General features: G+C 33.4%; 4 protein-coding genes across 12 annotated transcripts; 2 read left to right on the top strand and 2 right to left on the bottom strand.

Moving 5' to 3' along the window:
• The first annotated feature begins 115 nt into the window (after positions 1-115).
• LOC126911490 (heat shock factor protein) lies at positions 116-14687 on the top strand. 3 transcript variants are annotated; one of them, XM_050698864.1, is made up of 10 exons: positions 116-393; positions 1166-1624; positions 1710-1913; positions 1998-2196; positions 2276-2912; positions 3124-3192; positions 3646-3751; positions 4376-4447; positions 4779-4854; positions 5296-5382. In XM_050698864.1, exons 1-10 carry the CDS (start codon positions 289-291, stop codon positions 5367-5369), a joined length of 2001 nt encoding a protein of 666 aa, XP_050554821.1. In that variant the 5' UTR covers positions 116-288; the 3' UTR covers positions 5370-5382. The 3 variants fall into 3 exon arrangements, with proteins under 3 accessions (XP_050554821.1, XP_050554820.1, XP_050554822.1); XM_050698863.1 differs by lacking the exon at positions 5296-5382 and adding an exon at positions 14072-14687 and having other exon boundaries at positions 117-393; XM_050698865.1 differs by lacking the exon at positions 4376-4447 and having other exon boundaries at positions 118-393.
• Positions 5383-8534, bottom strand: LOC126911491 (probable very-long-chain enoyl-CoA reductase art-1). Its single transcript, XM_050698866.1, has 5 exons — positions 8292-8534; positions 7855-8213; positions 7342-7558; positions 6077-6269; positions 5383-5760 (listed from the first exon to the last, which is right to left on the bottom strand). The coding sequence occupies exons 1-5, from the start codon at positions 8295-8297 to the stop codon at positions 5633-5635; spliced, it is 903 nt and encodes a 300-aa protein (XP_050554823.1). The 5' UTR covers positions 8298-8534; the 3' UTR covers positions 5383-5632.
• LOC118272871 (heat shock factor protein) lies at positions 8901-17850 on the top strand. Of its 7 annotated transcripts, XM_035589589.2 has the most exons (11): positions 8901-9167; positions 9940-10398; positions 10484-10687; positions 10772-10970; positions 11051-11687; positions 11900-11968; positions 12422-12527; positions 13152-13223; positions 13555-13630; positions 14664-14741; positions 15463-17850. In XM_035589589.2, the coding sequence occupies exons 1-11, from the start codon at positions 9063-9065 to the stop codon at positions 15639-15641; spliced, it is 2184 nt and encodes a 727-aa protein (XP_035445482.1). In that variant the 5' UTR covers positions 8901-9062; the 3' UTR covers positions 15642-17850. The 7 variants fall into 7 exon arrangements, with proteins under 7 accessions (XP_035445482.1, XP_035445487.1, XP_035445493.1 ...); XM_035589594.2 differs by lacking the exon at positions 11900-11968; XM_035589600.2 differs by lacking the exon at positions 13152-13223 and having other exon boundaries at positions 8902-9167.
• Positions 17562-21448, bottom strand: LOC118274513 (F-box/LRR-repeat protein 14). Its single transcript, XM_035592023.2, has 3 exons — positions 21280-21448; positions 19275-21011; positions 17562-18979 (listed from the first exon to the last, which is right to left on the bottom strand). Exons 1-3 carry the CDS (start codon positions 21295-21297, stop codon positions 18734-18736), a joined length of 2001 nt encoding a protein of 666 aa, XP_035447916.2. The 5' UTR covers positions 21298-21448; the 3' UTR covers positions 17562-18733.
• Positions 21449-23626: the final 2178 nt, after the last annotated feature.

Here is a 23626-nt window from a genome sequence, read left to right as displayed (position 1 = left end):
ATTCAGTTTAATTACAATTTAAAGCCACTTAGATAAATTGAACGTAGTATTTTATTTGATGTTGGTACAGATTTTCTCTATGTGTGTGTATTTCACTGTAAGTACATTGTACAGTATTGCGAATTTTGTTAGTGTGAACAAAACCATTGACAATGTGTGAGTTTATAATTAAAATGGCGAATTGAGAACTGTATTCTTGAGTGTTTTGTAATAATTCTCTGAAATATTGATATAGGACTTGAAAAAGTCGTTTTTATTGACAGTGTTACATATTGAGCTAACTTTAACATGCGTTCAGTAGTAGAAATTGGGGCTAGTGTGCCTGCTTTTCTAGGAAAATTATGGAAACTGGTGAATGATACGGAGACGAATCATCTGATTTCTTGGAGCCCTGTATGTATTTTTTATTTTATATCGTACATAAAAATAACCTTGTTTATGTTATTATTATCTTACAAGACTTTAGGGCATAATACCAGCAGAATTCCTATTAGAAAGTCATTACGAAAACAACCTAAAAATGTTGCAAGTTGACGGACTGGCTGTGAAACTTGATAAATAAATAAATAGTTACAGGTCACGTTTTGTACCATGCTCGCGGCCCCTGACGTGAATTAATAAGCAATGGTTTATATTTTTGATAGACGAAAGCTATTAGACTATTGTTGAAAACGTTTCCCATTCAGATGTTATTGATTGTGAATAGGATGTTTGTCTTTTTACGTATTACGTATATAAGTAGTTAGATAGTATGGAAGGAAGTTAGTTAAACAGACTTCACAGCTGCTAAATAAAAATGATTTGTCTTAATTAGAATAATTTTCACTAATGAGACTTTAGCTTGCAAGTAGCTTTGAAAACACTTTCTAGATTTCTTAGGAACATAAACTAGTACTTGGAAATTGAACCTTGACCAGCCAGGTCATGACAGTATTAAATGAAAGTTTGTTAATGTATGGTATGTAATGAAGTAGGCACTGTAAACAATCAATGCATTGTGTGTGGCTGGTCAATCTGCAGTGTGCTATATCAATTTAGGTCTTATCTTCAATCAGTTATGACTGTTACAGAATCAATTACTAAACCAACATTAAATAGTGACTCAACATGGCGTCCTGCTATCACTGTTTCTTAAAAGATGAAGTATAATGTTTATTATTTACAGGGTGGGAAAACATTTGTTATAAAAAATCAGGCAGATTTTGCAAGGGAGCTCCTCCCTTTGTACTACAAACATAATAACATGGCGAGCTTCATTAGGCAATTGAATATGTACGGATTTCACAAAATAACTTCTGTGGAAAATGGTGGTCTGCGATATGAAAAAGATGAAATTGAATTTTCTCACCCTTGCTTTATGAAAGGTCATGCTTATTTATTGGAACATATTAAAAGGAAAATTGCCAACCCAAAGTCACTTGTTGCTAGCAATGAAAATGGTGAGAAAGTTCTTATGAAGCCAGAGCTTATGAACAAAGTGCTATCTGATGTGAAACAGATGAAAGGCAAACAAGAGTCTCTTGATGCTAAATTCAGTGCTATGAAGCAGGAAAATGAAGCACTTTGGAGGGAAGTGGCAATTTTGAGGCAAAAACACATTAAACAGCAGCAAATTGTAAACAATGTCAGTATAATACATTATGTAATATTTAACATTAAACAAATCAACACAACACACAACAGATTAGTAATTTCTTTTCACATTTTAGCTTATCCAATTCCTGATGTCACTTGTACAACCACCTAGGACATCTCCTCAAACTAAGAATGCTTGTGGTGTAAAGAGGCCCTACCAGTTGATGATAAACAATGCTGCACATAATTCTGCAACAGATGCTTCTTACCCTGGAAAGTTAAAGAACTTGAAGCTAGATAAAGAAAGTATAATGGATGAATTGAGTGAAGATAATCCAGTATGTATTTCTCCATGTTTTTATTAACCAGTTATTATACATATTGGATGATATATTAATTTTGTATACACATTTCCTTTATAGGAGGATGGACCCACTATTCATGAATTGGCACATGATGACATGTTACATAATGATGGCGCCCAGGAATCATTAAATGAATCTGATTTTATTACTGTTGACATGCCTAATATGTCCAATGCCATGAATAGTCACAGCCCAACTGATCCCTCAACATCCATTTATCATGTTACAATGGAAGATGGGGATGATGCGGATGCAGGTACTAGTTATTCCATATTCATAATATATAATAGGTATTAGTTGTATGAAACTGTTATTCATAACTTGTGTTATTCCAGGAGTGACCCGATTAGTATATCCAGTGACTCCCACTAATGGTATGCAGAGGGCAAATGACAATATGCCCATCATAACATCAGCTTCACCAACCCCAGTCACTCCAGTAATGAACCAACCAGTAGCAGTTGAACCAGCTGTGAACAATGTGATGGGTTCACCACGAGTTGTTGTTAAAATTGAAGGACAAATGCCATCCAAGTCAAAAGGCCGCAACCAATCTGTTAACAAGGGTGCTACGACATCAACTGGAAAATCTCTTCTTACTGGAAATTACAACTCATTGAACCCATCAGCTGATCTGAAACTACCAGCAGAGATATTTGCAAGTGATGATTCTGTTAGTGATGCTGGGGTTACTGCTGCTGATGACATAAGCATGCAGAATGCATTGCAAGATCTCGTGGATGAGTCTCTTTTACCAGCTTCTAAAGATAAAATGTTGGGTGGCATAAACATCAAGATAGAGGGGGCCGGAGAAACATCAAAGTCTAACAAAAAGTCAAAGAAGAGCACCACTAAAAGTAATGAGAACACACTGAATCTGGCTGATATCAAAACTGAACTCCAGGATGATTTTGATTGGAACAACATGACACTAGCTACCGTAAACAACAATACTAACAAATTCCAAACAAGGTATGTAATTTTACTCATTTTTTTCAATTACACAAATACACTTCTATTGGAATTAAAAATAATCTATGTAAAATATTTATTGAAACACCCATGTGAATAAATACAAACCCAATTATATTATTCTATGTACATTTTGCTATTGCAATGGTTGGCAAAGTTACCTGTGACCATTTTTTCATGTGTATAATTTGAATGTGATTTCGGTACTCAGGAATAGGAGAGATAACCTCAGCAAAAATCGGGAGGAATATTCTTCCCTCTATGGAACAAATTCAAACAAGTATGTGAATATATATGATAATAACTCGGAATTGGCAATTCGCAGATGTGGCCTTGTATATATATTTATTAAAAGTATTTTTTAAATTGTGCTATTTGTAAATCAAATGTCGAACACTTTGATAAGTATCTATATTAGACAGGCAATTGCAAAATTAAAGCTTTGCTAATTTTGTCACTGATGCATAATTTACTAAAATGACTCATATTGCTTTGAGGGGAAAAAGGAAATTAAAATCATTTATAGGAGCTTAAAAATATAATTTTCATCATTGAAACTGCTGTATCATTATTATTTAAGTAAACACAAAATTACTGTACTCTAGTTTCTCATACATTCGTTGTTGTAAACAAAGATAATGAGTATATTTTTGTATAATCACTAATTGTTTTGTACCTTGAATATTTTTTATTTTCATATCTAATACAATAATTTAATTTATAAATGTTTCAGGAATGATATTGATGACCATTTGGATGCAATGCAGACAGACCTTGAATCTTTGAGAGAGTTGCTGCGAAGCGATAGCTATACATTTGACACCAACACATTATTGGGGGTATGTAATTATACATTTTAATGAGGAAACTTGATTAATTCATGCCTAAAAATAACTTAGGTACTAAAATGTAATATCCAGCTTAGCCAATTCTGTATCTCAAGATTGTTTAGATCGTATTTTATTCGCTTTCTTGTTTGTTGTATGAAATACTTATTGTGAAATAAAAATCTTAGCACTTTTGAGATACAGATTTCATAACATATTGATTAAAATACTAAAAAACTTTGTTTATTGTGAATGTGCCCATCAGTATCGTACACACACATCTACAGATTCAATCTATAGCGCGCTGTAAACATTGATATTTGAGGTCGTTAGGTTGGTAGCGCCGCGGCAGTCACGTTGCAGGCAACGTGTAGGTACCGCGTGCGAAGCCGTGTGCGGCACTGGCCGCACTCACACAGCCGCTCTCACTCACACATATATACCTGTCTGCGTATTAGAAACCGGCTCGCATACTTACGATTCACAGTTTATATAATGTTATGATTGTTTTTTTCAATAGTAATGCTCCTTTTGAGTTCTATTTTTAGGTAGGCTTTATTTTATAAGAATACTTGTGTTTTTCACTAAGCACCTATTAAGGAAAAATGAATAAAATTATTTTTGTATTGTCCATAGACTCCAGATGCAAGAGTATTACCTTCGATGTCTCTCGCTATTCCTTCCTGTCAGCCCACAACAAATAATTATGTAAAAATTATATAATAAAGCAGGACTATTAGATGCTAGATAAAATATGATTTATGGATATTTGATACTATTGACGTATAATGAGTCGCTTTCATTATAGTCGTAGAAGTAATTGGATGGTCTTTGATATTGTACGCGTAACTAGCGCTTGTCGCATTAGTTAATACTGTATGTGTAAACGAACATATAGTATAATTTTCAAAAAATTAAATGCATATTTGATATAGGTATCCATCATTTTATCTCGTATTATCATTGTCATTGTAACCATTGGTATTTTGTTTTTGCCGATAGTAAAGATAATAAAGTGTTATTGTTATTGCAATTACAGCTATTTGGTTCCGATGATCCATTCTACGGGCTGCCATATAACTCGATGGAGGACAGGGCGAAACCTACTAACAATGGTGAGTTACTACAAAACCCTTAACTATTTTTGCTCCGTATGTAATTTTTCAAATACATACCAATATCCAAAGGAAGCAGATTTATCCAAAGACTTCGTAATATTCTACTACCAACAAGTGGTATTCAAAAGGTTGCTATTTCACTCATGACGCATTATCACTAGCACTACCAAACACGAGGTAACTCTTTCGCTAACTCAACTACACACATACATACTAATAGAGCTTGTAGGAACGAGTAGGGCAGAGTGGTAAACTTGTGTCCAAGGTGTATGCTATCTTGGTGACTATCAAATAAGTAGTTAAGAGCATATACCTACCTACAACATCACTCAAACCGAACGCACACGCACGACTTCCATCAAAATCATTACGATCTAAAGGCCAAACCATATCTGCATGTGTTTTCAGAGTTATATTTCACATTTATATTAATTGTAGATACAACCAAACAGTATCCGATGATTGATTTTGATTGGCTGATCGGTAACAGCGAGGCCTCCTCTACAAAGTAGCCTGTTGCTAAACGTTATAAAGAAAAAATCCTATTTGATAACGTAAAAATAATTGCAAAAATATAAATTAATATTTTTCTTAACGAAAACTGTCCTTGATGCCCATGCATCCATGTCATTCAGAACATAAGCCATCACCCATAATAGTCTTAGCTAATACCCGCCCATAGAAATAAGACGTAGGAGTATTTGTGACTGATGAGTCCTCGTCTAGCTAATTAACATTGAATGTCTATTATATTTGGAATATTAAACTTAACTACTTATAGAATAAAAGGCAAGATAGCTCTACGTCCCTTGGGGTAGTCAGCGAATTCCTTCTTGTAGTTGCGGTGTTTCCCGATGGCCCACACTGCCATTTGATAGAAGCCGGCGGCAGCAAACAGACCAGCTAGAAAATACCAAAAATCACACTTACTACCATATTGCATACAGATTAACAGAACAAAAACTAAAGTGTCGACAAATCGCGTTTGGATTGAAGGTTTGTTTAATATTCATAAATAATTACCATTCGTGACGTAATACGCGGCTAATGTATACGAAGAGTCGAGGAGGAACACAAAGTTCAAAATGCTTTACACATTTACGCATTTAAAATTTTAATACAAAAGTTTTAATGGAAAATGTGAATTGGAAAGAATTCCTAGTAATATTTTGAATTGAACTAAACAATCAGCTTAAATATAACTTTAGACATTCCTTACCTGGAGCACATTTAGTCATGACAGTAAAGAACAGCCATGATCCAAACTCGTAGGTGTAGTTAGGACAAGATACATAGTTGAAAAGAAGAGAGAAGGGGTTGCCATCGGGAACAGGGATACGCCTCACTTTAGTACCGGGAGGTCTCAAATTCTTCAAAAGCAAGTGGATGCTCAGGTTACCCAGCTCACAGAACTGAAAATTAAAAATCAAATATTAATACTACCTACATTACAAAATGATTGTTGTCTTACCCTAATATTAAAGGACTTATTTTAAATTAATTCTCACACCTTGGGCGAGGAAATGTCAGACTTACTAACTACCTACCCCGTTCGTACTCCTGCAATCATGTTCATTGTTGAGATGATATTTTTTTAACTCGAAACTAAAATTATATTCCGCCTACCCTACCATATACACATCTGCATACTCGTTCAAGAATTACGATTGAAGGTATCTATGTAACTAATATACCTACATGGATAAAATATGCTGTATTGAATCAATAGGTTACGCAACTGACATACTGGTCAAGTAATTGCATAAATAGAACTATTTAACTAGGTTTATACCTTTTTGCTTATAAACTATGATAAACCTAGCAATATCTACTTCACAACATTGATTATATTATATGCAAGTGATGTCTCAACAGTGAGAACATAATTTTGTTACAAACTGTTGCAAGAAGTTATTGTAAAAATAATATTAGAAGGTAGATACATAGTTTGAGTAAATATAAAATGATTCAAGTCATAATAATTTTCAATTTTATAACAATACAGATAAGGACTAAAATTAAATGTAAAAGATAAATGTAAGTTAACTGTATATTATTATCATTGGTTTAATTATAAAAAAATGCATGTCGTTAACATTTTCAATGTAATGGACTTTGACTCAAGTACAAGGTTAAAGGTTGTATTCAGAATGAGTGGGTAAACAAAATGTATGCCACAGACAACTACCTGCTCTTTTATGGAGTTTTTATAATAAAGAGATATTGGGCTTATAAGTATTTACTACAAATATAATTTACAAAGCTAGTTGGGTTTCTTTGATTCAGTCAATGCTTTATGAATAAATATCAGCTAGAAGTACAAGTCACTGTAGCATAAATGTATTATTTATACATTTAACACATTCTGAAATTTTTTGCATATTGTTGTTAGTCTGTTAATTTTAATTAGACCACTGTTCGTAACCATGAAGGTTACATATCCATATTTAAAAACTATAAATGTAAAAATAAGTTGGTACTTACAATAAATCCACCAAGTCCGATGTAATAGCAGGTGTTGCAGGGAGCGGTGTATAGAGGGTGGTTGATGTGGTATGCCACATACAGGGTGAACAGCCAGTAGTAAGAGCAGTTCCTAAACAAGTTGCGCAGTGGCATAGTGCCATGAGAGAAACGGTGAACAAAGAGGGTCTCTAGCAACCGCTTGCCATAGTGGAAGGACCAGCATGCAGTTGCCACTCTGAAATTTTAAATTTTAAGTCATTATCTACTCTGAAATTTTAAATTTTAAGTCATTACCTACTCTGAAATTTGTGCCAAAATTTACTTTGATTCTTATTAGAATTAGAATCTAAAAAAAATTTAAGTACCCACATTTTATAACTATGTTAATTTTGTAACTTACATCTTAGATTAATAAAGGATTGTGAGTTTCCTATCTTTATTAATATACAAATTAACTTATATAACTTGTGCAAATACTGACTATAAAAAATAAAATATGAACTTTAAGTGGAAGATTCATAAGTTACTCACGTAGCCACCGTCCCCGGAGCTGCTGTGGTTTCTCCATAGAGCATCCAAGGCCTTTGGTAAACCCATAGGTAAATAAATAATGGGCCAGCATACTCAGCAAGGAACACATTTTTCCAGGAAATCTGTGGTCCTAAATCTTTCACATACAGTTTAGAACCTTCTTGGATATTAAGAGACTTCAGTGTCTCTTCATCTTTCAGCGACTTTCCTTTCGCTTCTAATTTAATGGCTTGCCGGTCGGGGTGCAAAGATTTCTTGACGGTCTGGTAAATCTTATCTTTCACATTTTTAATAGTAGTACTTTCATTTACTACTATTTTTCCCAAAGGCTTAGATCCAGAAGCGTTCAAGATCTCGATCTATAAAATAAGAATATTTACATAGTATTAAACCGGTTGTGCCGCACGCACTTATTTTCTAATTTTCAAGTTTCTTACCTCCATCTCGTTACTTGCGAGTGTACTGTTAGATTTGAGTCGGTTTTATTTATTTGCAACAGAAACTCAGAAACTCGCGACTTACTCGCTTAGGAAAATCTTAATGTAATGCACCTTAATCAAAAAGTCAAGAAATGGACAAATTAATTCTCAAATATTCCAATTCTCGATAAAATTTCACATTGACTGATTCTGATTGACCGTCTGTGACCGACCGACGAACGAAAACGTACGAAATGACCGACGAAGATCGAAATCGAAGAAATTGAACGAATGAAATCAAACTTGTCATCTTCTTGACTGTAGACGTCACAGCCGTTGACCAATCAAAAATGTCACGTCATTCAATAGTCCTTGAAGTTAGCTTACAGTCTTTTAGTCATTCGATTTACAATAAATATTTCGTATTTCGTATTAAAAATAGTTGATTATTCAGTTAATGTTATTTGTATTTTTATTCTTTGTTAAAGGTTCTTTCAAATTATTCAGTTTAATTACAATTTAAAGCCACTTAGATAAATTGAACGTAGTATTTTATTTGATGTTGGTACAGATTTTCTCTATGTGTGTGTATTTCACTGTAAGTACATTGTACAGTATTGCGAATTTTGTTAGTGTGAACAAAACCATTGACAATGTGTGAGTTTATAATTAAAATGGCGAATTGAGAACTGTATTCTTGAGTGTTTTGTAATAATTCTCTGAAATATTGATATAGGACTTGAAAAAGTCGTTTTTATTGACAGTGTTACATATTGAGCTAACTTTAACATGCGTTCAGTAGTAGAAATTGGGGCTAGTGTGCCTGCTTTTCTAGGAAAATTATGGAAACTGGTGAATGATACGGAGACGAATCATCTGATTTCTTGGAGCCCTGTATGTATTTTTTATTTTATATCGTACATAAAAATAACCTTGTTTATGTTATTATTATCTTACAAGACTTTAGGGCATAATACCAGCAGAATTCCTATTAGAAAGTCATTACGAAAACAACCTAAAAATGTTGCAAGTTGACGGACTGGCTGTGAAACTTGATAAATAAATAAATAGTTACAGGTCACGTTTTGTACCATGCTCGCGGCCCCTGACGTGAATTAATAAGCAATGGTTTATATTTTTGATAGACGAAAGCTATTAGACTATTGTTGAAAACGTTTCCCATTCAGATGTTATTGATTGTGAATAGGATGTTTGTCTTTTTACGTATTACGTATATAAGTAGTTAGATAGTATGGAAGGAAGTTAGTTAAACAGACTTCACAGCTGCTAAATAAAAATGATTTGTCTTAATTAGAATAATTTTCACTAATGAGACTTTAGCTTGCAAGTAGCTTTGAAAACACTTTCTAGATTTCTTAGGAACATAAACTAGTACTTGGAAATTGAACCTTGACCAGCCAGGTCATGACAGTATTAAATGAAAGTTTGTTAATGTATGGTATGTAATGAAGTAGGCACTGTAAACAATCAATGCATTGTGTGTGGCTGGTCAATCTGCAGTGTGCTATATCAATTTAGGTCTTATCTTCAATCAGTTATGACTGTTACAGAATCAATTACTAAACCAACATTAAATAGTGACTCAACATGGCGTCCTGCTATCACTGTTTCTTATAAGATGAAGTATAATGTTTATTATTTACAGGGTGGGAAAACATTTGTTATAAAAAATCAGGCAGATTTTGCAAGGGAGCTCCTCCCTTTGTACTACAAACATAATAACATGGCAAGCTTCATTAGGCAATTGAATATGTACGGATTTCACAAAATTACTTCTGTGGAGAATGGTGGCTTGCGATATGAAAAAGATGAAATTGAATTTTCTCACCCTTGCTTCATGAAAGGTCATGCTTATTTATTGGAACACATTAAAAGGAAAATTGCCAACCCAAAGTCACTTGTTGCTAGCAATGAAAATGGTGAGAAAGTTCTTATGAAGCCAGAGCTTATGAACAAAGTGCTATCTGATGTGAAACAGATGAAAGGCAAACAAGAGTCTCTTGATGCTAAATTCAGTGCTATGAAGCAGGAAAATGAAGCACTTTGGAGGGAAGTGGCAATTTTGAGGCAAAAACACATTAAACAGCAGCAAATTGTAAACAATGTCAGTATAATACATTATGTAATATTTAACATTAAACAAATCAACACAACACACAACAGATTAGTAATTTCTTTTCACATTTTAGCTTATCCAATTCCTGATGTCACTTGTACAACCACCTAGGACATCTCCTCAAACTAAGAATGCTTGTGGTGTAAAGAGGCCCTACCAGTTGATGATAAACAATGCTGCACATAATTCTGCAACAGATGCTTCTTACCCTGGAAAGTTAAAGAACTTGAAGCTAGATAAAGAAAGTATAATGGATGAATTGAGTGAAGATAATCCAGTATGTATTTCTCCATGTTTTTATTAACCAGTTATTATACATATTGGATGATATATTAATTTTGTATACACATTTCCTTTATAGGAGGATGGACCCACTATTCATGAATTGGCACATGATGACATGTTACATAATGATGGCACCCAAGAATCATTAAATGAATCTGATTTTATTACTGTTGACATGCCTAATATGTCCAATGCCATGAATAGTCACAGCCCCACTGATCCCTCAACATCCATTTATCATGTTACAATGGAAGATGGGGATGATGCGGATGCAGGTACTACTTATTTCCTATTAATATTATATAATAAGTACTAGGTATATGAAACTGTTATTCATAATCATGTCTTATTCTAGGAGTGACCCGATTAGTATATCCAGTGACTCCCACTAATGGTATGCAGAGGGCAAATGACAATATGCCCATCATAACATCAGCTTCACCAACCCCAGTCACTCCAGTAATGAACCAACCAGTAGCAGTTGAACCAGCTGTGAACAATGTGATGGGTTCACCACGAGTTGTTGTTAAAATTGAAGGACAAATGCCATCCAAGTCAAAAGGCCGCAACCAATCTGTTAACAAGGGTGCTACGACATCAACTGGAAAATCTCTTCTTACTGGAAATTACAACTCATTGAACCCATCAGCTGATCTGAAACTACCAGCAGAGATATTTGCAAGTGATGATTCTGTTAGTGATGCTGGGGTTACTGCTGCTGATGACATAAGCATGCAGAATGCATTGCAAGATCTCGTGGATGAGTCTCTTTTACCAGCTTCTAAAGACAAAATGCTGGGTGGTATAAACATCAAGATAGAAGGGGCTGGAGAAACATCAAAGTCTAACAAAAAGTCAAAGAAGAGCACCACCAAAAGTAATGAGAACACACTGAATCTGGCTGACATCAAAACCGAACTCCAGGATGATTTTGATTGGAACAACATGACACTAGCTACTGTGAACAACAATACTAACAAATTCCAAACAAGGTATGTAATTTTACTCACTTTTTTTCTATTACACAAATACACTTCTATTGGAATTAAACATAATCTATGTAAAATATTTATTGAAACACCTATGTGAATAAATACAAACCCAATTATATTATTCTATGTACATTTTGCTATTGCAATGGTTGGCAAAGTTACCTGTGACCATTTTTTCATGTGTATAATTTGAATGTGATTTCGGTACTCAGGAATAGGAGAGATAACCTCAGCAAAAATCGGGAGGAATATTCTTCCCTCTATGGAACAAATTCAAACAAGTATGTGAATATATATGATAATAACTCGGAATTGGCAATTCGCAGATGTGGCCTTGTATATATATTTATTAAAAGTATTTTTTAAATTGTGCTATTTGTAAATCAAATGTCGAACACTTTGATAAGTATCTATATTAGACAGGCAATTGCAAAATTAAAGCTTTGCTAATTTTGTCACTGATGCATAATTTACTAAAATGACTCATATTGCTTTGAGGGGGAAAAAGGAAATTAAAATCATTTATAGGAGCTTAAAAATATAATTTTCATCATTAAACTGCTGTATCATTATTGTTTAAGTAAACACAAAATTACTGTACTCTAGTTTCTCATACATTCATTGTTGTAAACAAAGATAATGAGTATATTTTTGTATAATCACTAATTGTTTTGTACCTTGAATATTTTTTATTTTCATATCTAATACAATAATTTAATTTATAAATGTTTCAGGAATGATATTGATGACCATTTGGATGCAATGCAGACAGACCTTGAATCTTTGAGAGAGTTGCTGCGAAGCGATAGCTATACATTTGACACCAACACATTATTGGGGGTATGTAATTATACATTTTAATGAGGAAACTTGATTAATTCATGCCTAAAAATAACTTAGGTACTAAAATGTAATATCCAGCTTAGCCAATTCTGTATCTCAAGATTGTTTAAATCGTATTTTATTCGCTTTCTTGTTTGTTGTATGAAATACTTATTGTGAAATAAAAATCTTAGCACTTTTGAGATACAGATTTCATAACATATTGATTAAAATACTAAAAAACTTTGTTTATTGTGAATGTGCCCATCAGTATCGTACACACACATCTACAGATTCAATCTATAGCGCGCTGTAAACATTGATATTTGAGGTCGTTAGGTTGGTAGCGCCGCGGCAGTCACGTTGCAGGCAACGTGTAGGTACCGCGTGCGAAGCCGTGTGCGGCACTGGCCGCACTCACACAGCCGCTCTCACTCACACATATATACCTGTCTGCGTATTAGAAACCGGCTCGCATACTTACGATTCACAGTTTATATAATGTTATGATTGTTTTTTTCAATAGTAATGCTCCTTTTGAGTTCTATTTTTAGGTAGGCTTTATTTTATAAGAATACTTGTGTTTTTCACTAAGCACCTATTAAGGAAAAATGAATAAAATTATTTTTGTATTGTCCATAGACTCCAGATGCAAGAGTATTACCTTCGATGTCTCTCGCTATTCCTTCCTGTCAGCCCACAACAAATAATTATGTAAAAATTATATAATAAAGCAGGACTATTAGATGCTAGATAAAATATGATTTATGGATATTTGATACTATTGACGTATAATGAGTCGCTTTCATTATAGTCGTAGAAGTAATTGGATGGTCTTTGATATTGTACGCGTAACTAGCGCTTGTCGCATTAGTTAATACTGTACGTGTAAACGAACATATAGTATAATTTTCAAAATTTTAAATGCATATTTGATATAGGTATCCATCATTTTATCTCGTATTATCATTGTCATTGTAACCATTGGTATTTTGTTTTTGCCGATAGTAAAGATAATAAAGTGTTATTGTTATTGCAATTACAGCTATTTGGTTCCGATGATCCATTCTACGGGCTGCCATATAACTCGATGGAGGACAGGGCGAAACCTACTAACAATGGTGAGTTACTACAAAACCCTTAACTATTCTTGCTCCGTATGTAATTTTTCAAATACATACCAATATCCAAAGGAAGCAGATTTATCCAAAGACTTCGTAATATTCTACTACCAACAAGTGGTATTCAAAAGGTTGCTATTTCACTCATGACGCATTATCACTAGCACTACCAAACACGAGGTAACTCTTTCGCTAACTCAACTACACACATACATACTAATAGAGCTTGTAGGAACGAGTAGGGCAGAGTGGTAAACTTGTGTCCAAGGTGTATGCTATCTTGGTGACTATCATATAAGTAGTTAAGAGCATATACCTACCTACAACATCACTCAAACCGAACGCACACGCACGACTTCCATCAAAATCATTACGATCTAAAGGCCAATCCATATCTGCATGTGTTTTCAGAGTTATATTTCACATTTATATTAATTGTAGATACAACCAAACAGTATCCGATGATTGATTTTGATTGGCTGATCGGTAACAGCGAGGCCTCCTCTACAAAGTAGCCTGTTGCTACATCATCTCGCAAGATTAATTCAACGCTGACCGCGTCTGGGCCACATGACGTGGTGGATGTTTTTGGTAAAGGGTTAATATAGTCGTGGTGGTTCCGGTCAGTGCTACAGATGTTAGGTAGATTGTGTCGCGACAAAACTGACTCTGTCTCTAACTACCTTGTCAACCACTATTATGTAATACTTGTCAGAAGCGCAATTGTGTAAAGCAGTTGTATTGTAAATATCATATCAATTATATTTTGTGAATAGCATATTGTTTTAAATATTTTGGAGATTTTATCTTTGAGAAAGATATTGTTACGTAAATATTTAATGGGTTCTTACAAACACGATTAACCTATATCACCAAGTGGTTTTATACTTAAGAATATCATTTTTGCCGCGACATCTTATAAAGACAGTGTTTGCTGTGAAATTACTGTATGTCTTTAAGCTAGAATCATGTTAAAGTAAGGCACAATAGTTATAAATGTTATATGTTAACTGTAATTATATTTTAATTAAAGCAAAGAAGCAGAAAGGTGAGATATCAAATGTAAGCAGTGACGACTCTCGCGTCCCGCACCTGTTTACTGAGGATAATGGTAGTAATTAAGTTCTCCTACCTTTATATCTAACGCAAAGTAGAATTTAAAAAATAATTTGCACGAAGAATTGTAGAATTTCATTTATATTCTGATATTTGTAAATTTGGAACCGATGATTCATGATGCCCCGTTTTTTGTTTAGTACATTTTATTGCTTATTTTTTCCAGAGGCAATTATGTTTTAATTCCCCCATCATCGGTTTCTAAGCGTTACGTTAGTATTATGTTGTTATTTCACCTGAGAAAGCATATTATAATATTTACTTTAATTAATTTTAAATGCTAAGCGCTTAGAATGTAATTTACTCTAAAGCTGCATTTGATAGCGTTTATTATCTTTTGTTCCATTTTGTTTACCAATATTGGGCGTGGGTTGTATTTGTATGTATAGCGTACGTAGTGTTTATTTTAAGTTAAGGCGTTATGTTATAGGTATGATATTGCTCTCAAACATATACCTACCTACTGCAATAGATAAGGATTTGAGTTGACAATATATTATGTTTATGTACCACATAGCTATATACTGATTGCTTTTCAAGTATTTGCATGGTTGAATATGACGTTGTTTTATTCTTACATTTATACAGTTACTATAATATATTATTGGTTAAGTAGATTTCTATATAGAGTATCTTTAATATTAGTATGTAGTTAACTGCAGTCGGTTTTTATTGATAATCAAATTATTAATAATATTTTTTTGGGCAACTTTCAGTTGAAGGCAATCAGCTAATCTCGTATACAGGGAATATTCCAGACTTTGAGGATATAAACATGCCAGATCTGGAGTGCGATAACTCTCAGGATCCGTGCGTGTCGCCCACTCCCAGCAGCTCGACGCTGAACACGCCACAGATGCAGGTTCGTTCGCCTTCCTTTTCTCTGAAACCATGAGGAAAGCCTAAAAAGCGACGGCACAAGAAGAAGCGCTCGTCTAGCAAGTGAACGTTTAGTACATCACTTTGATAATACTTCGCGTGGACTGAGTTCGATAACTGATTAGTGTAGTCTAAACATGTAACTGAGGAAGAAAACATAACAAGTAATTTATAAAATTACTCTTATTCCAATATTTGTTGATTGGCTTGTCAAACGTAACAAACTCATAATTTGCTGTATCTTTATTTAAAACTTTAACCAATGATTTCCATTAACAATTTTATATTAATGACATGAATGCTTGTTTTAATTTTTCGAGAAATGTTTCTAATGCAAAATTTAACCAAAATGTAGGTAGGTGTAAGTTTTTTGTTTTGTCTATGTAATATTTTCCACCCAGTGCAATAAGGAGTTGCGAGCAAAAGCTATTATTACATGTAGCCGCATATTTATTAAGGTATCGAGCTTTGAAGTCTTATTTGTTTTGTCGCAAATGATATCAGTGTAATTAATTATCACAGTACATACAAATATATTTTTTATAAACATTGACTAATGAGAAACTTGTGATTACTTATGTAAGCTCGCATGTTGAACAATAAATTAAATAATTTGTTTTGTTTATAGTAGATAAACTTTTATATATGACCACTTTGTAAAGGAATAGGATAGTGATAACATGTAAGTATGTTTATCGAGTGACTGAGGTTCTTTGCACTATCAAGTAATTAATAAGACAAAGTTAATGGAAGTCATCCCACATTAAAATATGAATATATAGCACGTGATTGTCGCTACAATTGCTTGGTGCCTTATGAAGGATAATAGTTACAGTGATTTAAATTGGAATATAAACAACATCGCGACATGCTATTATTCGTATAGTATGTGTAGAGCGTACGATAAGGGTGATATATATTTTGTTTAACAAAAAATTACTTAATGCGATCTCAGATGGTGATATGGATGTCCTACAGAATTGAGGTCAAGGCATACTGTACTGGCTTCATTCCAACTCGGCGATTAATTCATTTCAATTTCACTATTAGCTTGTATATCGGATAATTTCATAACATCGACGGCGCGCGGTGTATTCCCTCCTGTTAGTCTTTCTTTTAACTTGCTATGCATCAAACATCTTCTTTATTAGAGTATCAAGTGCACTGTAAAGGGAGACAAATTATTAAAAACTTCCAAGTCTTATGTACTAAATCCTCACGGTAGATACGGGAACTGGGAAATTTAGTCTCCCAGGCAATGTGTCTACTGTTAGCAAAAACCTGAACCAAAGTTGTGTTGTATTGGAGCTATGAGTTTATGGTGTTGGTACAGTATGCCAGGACCTTTAGGCATTTAGAGGTGCACTAAAAAGTTAATCCAACGCTAGTTACTCTCAACTCTTCAAGAGTGTCGTCGTGAGTCGATATTACAACTTCGTCAAATTCTTTAGTGTGCCTCCATTGGCACTGCTAGCTAATCACACAAAATGTGTTTATTTATTTTGGTGCAAACGAACCAATTTTTTGTTTATATTGTATCTAATTTAAATAGCAGTATGACTGCCTTTGTTGAAATTTGCACAGGGATATTTAAAAAATATTTACCAAAATTTATCTAAAAGATTTAGGGATTGATTCGCTCATGTATAAAATGTTAATTCGTCATTGTTGACAGGTTATATACTTTGTGTATATAAGATATAAGTATATAATCATTATGATTATTATAATGTTATGTAAGTCTTAATTTTAGAGTGTTATATATTATTATAGCCTACGCAATATCATCAGCAAATTACTAAGTATTATAATGAACTTGCATTTTCTCATTTTTGTCACGCTCAGTAACATGTTTGCATTGCATTTCAGCAAACATACGTTAAAAGTATGTATGATAAAAGCCTGTTTCGAAAAGTTATATCAAAAATTCCTACTCCTACTCCGTCACTGTAACTAAACCGCTTTACATATGAATAAGTAAATGCTACTTAGGGTGTACACTGCAGAACTACATATATTTACAAAATAATTTTATTATAGAACTGGTATATACAACCACAATAGATTTAGCAATTATTTTTAACTACAGCCATTGTATTATAACATTAAAATATGTTTATGAACAAAGTTTGGTAAGATTAAGGTAAATCAAGTATGTAAGAATACATTATCTATGTTTAATATAAGTTATTTTTAAATTCAATGTAATAAAATATTGAAATTTATATTTTTTGTTTTATTATTTTATTTTAAATTCTGCCCCTCCCGACGTCGCATGAGTAAATTGTAGCCAAAATCACTACTTGATATAATTAGCTTTCTATTTGTGAAATAATTGTCAAAATCGGTTCAGCAGTTTCGGATCCTTTAGGATAAAAACAAACAAAAAGGTTTGCCTTTAAATTCCTCTTTGTGTATTGAGAGTCAATGTTTTGTCTGCTTAAAGGATTAAAAAAACAATTTAATATTTAAAACTTTTATTGCAACATAGGTATTTTTTTATAATTTGTACTTAATTTATAAATGTTATCACAGCTGACATAATTACATAGTCCTGTTTCAGGAAATCCAAATTTTAATTCCAATACTATAGAACAGGTAACATACACTGATTTAATAAATAATATATTTTTAAAATACAAATAAAATAATAATGTATAACAATTTATCACTGTTAGCTACACCAAATAAACAATTTAAAATAATTATATAATATCACTCACATACACAACTTTATAGGGTTTGCTCAGAGCCATGTTTATTTCTGTACATAATGAATTAAATGTCGGCTGTTGTTGTCGGCCTCTACCTTGGCCTTGAGACAGTCGCAGATAGTAAAAGTAATTCTACAAGTAATTGCGTTTTAACTAGATGACTACGTACAGGAAAGAGTAGATTATTATCGCTTTTGTAACGGTATCTAGTTACTTCCTATTTTCCTACAACTGACACAATTGACTGAAAATGCTTTATTATTGCCATGAAGTATATCTTTCGTTACTACCTATAGATGGCAAGCACAATCACATGGCTTCATACTAGCAGAGGTAGCTCGTTACAGCCCAATAATATGACTGACAATTATTCCACTACAGAGCCTTTAAAATTTTAATGTAAGCGTAGTTTTCTCATCAAAGCAGGCAAAAATGCTGGGGCGGGAGCTCTATTCTTTTTCCCATCTTCTATGTAAGGTCCTGGTTTAGACATCAATACTGTATGCAGAGAAGGCAAAGAGCCGATAGAACACGCCAGTTCGGGTGACATGTGGCGACATCCCTGCACATCCAGGAATTGAAGTTTACTGCAGTATGTTTTCACAGCTTCCAAGGTCTTGTCACTTAACTGATTGCAACCCTGGAACATAGATAGGTAAGTGTTATACTTATTAATAAAATGAGAGGTCAAACAGAAGGGTATTTATTGGAGCAATGAGTTACTTATTTAGGTAGTTACGATATGTAATGAGGGATCAATGCCGTTACCGATTCAAAGTGTATTTTCTAGCAAACTATTGCAGCTATAGCAATAAGTACATATTTAAAATTAGATAAGCCTCATTCATTACGGAATTACTCTCGAAAACTCGCGACCGAGATGGAAGAAAAAAGAGGTGGTAAAGTAATTTAAATGATTTCGATAATCAACTTACCCTTAGCTCCAAGTGCTTCAATCTATGCAAGTTTTTGACTATTTCTTGCACAGCCTCATCATTCAAATTATAACAATCTATCAGGTTAATATATTCAATACTGGGACAGTTTTTGACTAAATGTTCAATTCCTTCATAAGTAATTTGCTGGCATCTGCTTAAGTTTAGATTTATCAGTTCTTTGAAGTTAAAAGCATAGGTCAAGCTCACATCTGTTATCCTATTGCATCCACTTATATCCAACTCTTTAAGGCTCCTCAGGCGAGCTAGTGAGTAGCCTGTGTATGAATCCATTGACAGTTTTTCACACATGAGCATGACATCTCTCTTTCGTTTAGCATCTCTCACTATTTCTTCTTCTGCTCTTGATCCCAAGTGAATCTTCGGAGACATGTGTGAATCATCCATATTCGACATTATTGGACCGTCTTCACCCTCTTTTATTTCGACTTTCCCCATACCAGTTAATCCAGCATCAGACACCTTGTCACAATGGCTCAGTTTTAAAATTTGAAGGAGCAATTGATTCTTAAATATGACTTGTACTGATGTATCTGTTACAGCATTGAAGCAGTAGCTCAAGTTCAACATACGTAAGTTAGGAAGCCTTTCAGAGATCATGATGACACCAGTCTGATCTATGTTCAATGAGTTTATATCCAGTTCTTCGAGACTTTGGTTTTCTCCAGCACAAATACCTTTTTCGAGACCATCTTTAGTTAGCAGTTCACACTGTGAGATGTTTAAAGACTTTAATTTCTTTAACTTGTGCAGTTCGGCTATTCCCAAATCAGTCACAGCTCGACATCTTTGTATATTGAGGGATTCCAGGTTGACTAGATTTTTACATATATGTACAAGTGATTGGTCAGTTACTCGCGTGCACAAGCCTATGTCAAGCTCTCTCAGAGATGTTTGATAACTTGTCAGAGATAGTATACCTGTGTTAGTCAGCTGATCACAGGAATGTACTTGCAATGACTGTAGCTCTAGATCTTTTATTTCTGATAGAGCCTTGAGTGCGGCTCCATCAATCAGAGTACAAGAGAAATGCAAACGCTTAATATTTTTGGCTCTACTTATAATTAGCTGCAGTATAAAATAAAATGTCAATACACTTTCTGAAGGGTTTTGAAATATATCAGTACCTGGAGGATAGAACTTTTTAACTAAACCTGCATGGAACTGCAATGAGCATGCAGACAAGTTTAGCTCTTCTAATGCAGGTGCAGCTGATGAAAATCTATTGAACAGAGCATCTGTCAGGTACTGGTTTCCAGACAGACTCAAAGTTTTTAAGTTTTCTAGATTTTCAGTTAGAAATCCTTCACTCTTGCCTTCCAACAGGCGTCCAGACATGAAGAGTTCTTTGCAATTCTGTACATTCAATGTTTCTAGATTTGTACACTTTTGTAGTATGTGAACAAATACTTTTTCACAAATATCACAGTTCCTCAGTGTCAAACATTGTATGTGTTCACCCAGTTTGTTCCAGAATTCATTTTGTTTACTTGATATTTCCACTTCATTGAATAAATAGTTGTAATATGTGATAGGTGAGTCCTCAAATATTTGAAGTGGTGAAGCTGACTCTTCATTGAAGATTGTTTTGTAAAATATAGCAACTTTCTTCTTCAAAAAGCACTGATCATTGGCAGCTAAGTACCAAGAGCGACATGTCTCACTGGCTGCTTTTCTATCAGATTTAGGTAAGTACTTGAATAGATAAACTAACACCTGAAAGTTGTGTAATATGTTATCATAAAGATATTGTCAAATTCATAAGCAAAACAATAATATTCAATAAAAATAAGGGAATGCGTCATTTCAAAGTATTGAGTAATCTTTGGACTTGCTGCTGCATAGAACAAATTCTTTACGTGATAGATAAATCACGTGAAAAAAATCGATCTTTAGATCAAACAAAGAAAACCATAAAAGAGTTAACAAATGCGGAAGTCTTGTAAAAATATTCCATTTCACTAGAATTAACTTATATACGCACCTCAAACGGTAGCTCCATATCCGATTTAAATAAACTGCAGCTAATAATCAAATGTTTCAAGGGATTCTTTTTTTATTTTATCATTTGTTATGAAAGTACTAAAATCCAATTATAATTTCCTACTCCTTGTTTTTGACTCTTTTGACATTGACATTAATTTAATGTTGCCAACTTTACTCTTAAAATTTCCTTGTACTGTAGTTTGAATAACAATTTGTATTTGTTTACATGAATATACAATAAATAATAAGAAATAAAGAATACACTTTTATATTTGTAATATATTTTTAGTTAAAATATGAAGAATGCGTTGTAAAGTTAAATTAGAGCAGGAGTATTACGTATGTAATCCAAATCCAATTTTCTTATAATCCATATCCATTAAAATTGTTCGATATCTACTTTTCAAAACTTATGTTAATACATAAGTTTAAGTTGTTAACTTATGTTAATACATAAGTTTAACTTTTTAGTTTAAATAAAAAAAATCAAATATGGTTTTCCCTCAAATGGGGAAAGATCTTCATGTGGTAAACCCAGTATTAGAACTTGTCATTTTCTATTATGACAAGACTATTTTTTTTTCAAACTTGACTTCAAGTATTTTGTATATCTAGATTTACGAAAAAGATGCACGGCCCCAAGTCATATAAAATTAATTTACGTCCATGTATTTTATAAACGTTCACTGCGCCGCCACTGCCGCCTAGCCTCCGCGTTTGTTTCAATTTCATTACCGGCCGCGAACAAACGTGCGCACAGTCCGGTAATGGAGTGAATCAGACACAGGAAACAAGCGCGAAGGCAGCGCGGCGGCGGCACTGTTTGATGGAACGCTTATAAAAGTATTTTATATAAAATGATAAAATTGAGTAATAATAAGGAAACTTTTTGAACCTATTTTTTTTATTAACTTTGCGCCACACAAGAATTTTTTCCTACCTAGTGGGTTCATTTACGAAACCCTACAAATTCACGCATATTACAATATTGTACAATGTATTGGCGCCAAAATGAGAAAACGCAATCGTATTCGTTGTCATATTTATACAACAATCGTATAAAAATTACAGATTCGAAATTCAAATGTAATATTTTTTTTTTTTAGTGTAACAGTATTTATGGCTAGAGTAAGTATATTACATTCAGGCCCGGAACAACAATTAGTCGAGCAAAAAAAAAAATTTGTTTCGTGCGAATTGAATCTGTGACCGTGTGATCGTAGTTTTGTAGCACTTCGTATTTTTGTAGCACATTTTTTTATCATTCGGTAGGTTGAAATACGCTGTGTGAGAAGACTACTTATTTAATATCGTTTAGTTATAAGTATACTGAAAATGTTGTAAAACTAACCTAAACAAATCCGTAGCAAATTCGTAGCTCTCAATCCCTCACGTAATTTTCAGAGCACGGAATTACATCACAATAGAATATAATGATTTCAAAAAGTTATGATAACAAAATAAGTATAGAAAATCCTTGGCACATTGTTAAATGGGATAGTTTGTTTGTAAATATTGTGACGTAGCGAATATACAGAGATCGTAGTTTCGTAGCACTTGATCTTGTTCGTAGTATTCAACGTAAAAACGTAGTAGTAAACATTTTAGTAGCGTTCAATCATTCTAATAGCATTTGAAGAAATGTAACACGCTGTTTGAAACGTATTTAATAATTTAATAACGTTGCAGTAGAGATATTGAAAATATACAAAAGTAACTTAAGAAAATCCGTATCAAATTCGTAGCAATATTTTTTCCGCCGAAGGTATGTTTGCCACATTTAATTTAAGAAGGCCATTTTTTTAATATTGTTGCAGATATGCTGGAAAACATAACTGAAGTGATTTTTGTTTAAAATCGGTTATTAACATCGGCCGCAAAGCGGTTTTCATAGCACTCAATCAGTATTTTATAGGTACTTTTTTTAACCGACTTTAAATATTTATTTACGAGTATACTGTAGTATTAGCTAAAATATGTAAGTACGGCTTAGTTTTTTGTGGTAAACATTAGTTTATAATATGCTCGTAGCAATTAGGTACCCTATGCAGGTTAGTTGCATTGCAAGTAAAACATCTGCTGACGTTTATTTTGCAATCTGATAAGGAATTTAACTCGTTTTTAAACGATTGTGTGATGTGCACATCTCATGCATTTAACATTAATTTAATGTCACATTAACCTATCCACCTGAATTCAAAAACTTTTTAAAAACTGTCATAACAGAACATTCAAAGAAATATCAAAGAGAGGGTACTTCAACAAGACTGTAACATGTGTCGACGTATGCCAAGGAAGAGTGAAACATTTGTCGAAGTAGCAGGGTAGCACATGTCTTGCGAGTT

Source organism: Spodoptera frugiperda, chromosome 15 (assembly GCF_023101765.2).
Source record: "Spodoptera frugiperda isolate SF20-4 chromosome 15, AGI-APGP_CSIRO_Sfru_2.0, whole genome shotgun sequence".
NCBI lineage: Eukaryota > Metazoa > Arthropoda > Insecta > Lepidoptera > Noctuidae > Spodoptera > Spodoptera frugiperda.
The sequence above is the reverse complement of the archived record's forward strand: the minus strand, read 5'-3'. Positions and strand labels throughout refer to the sequence as shown.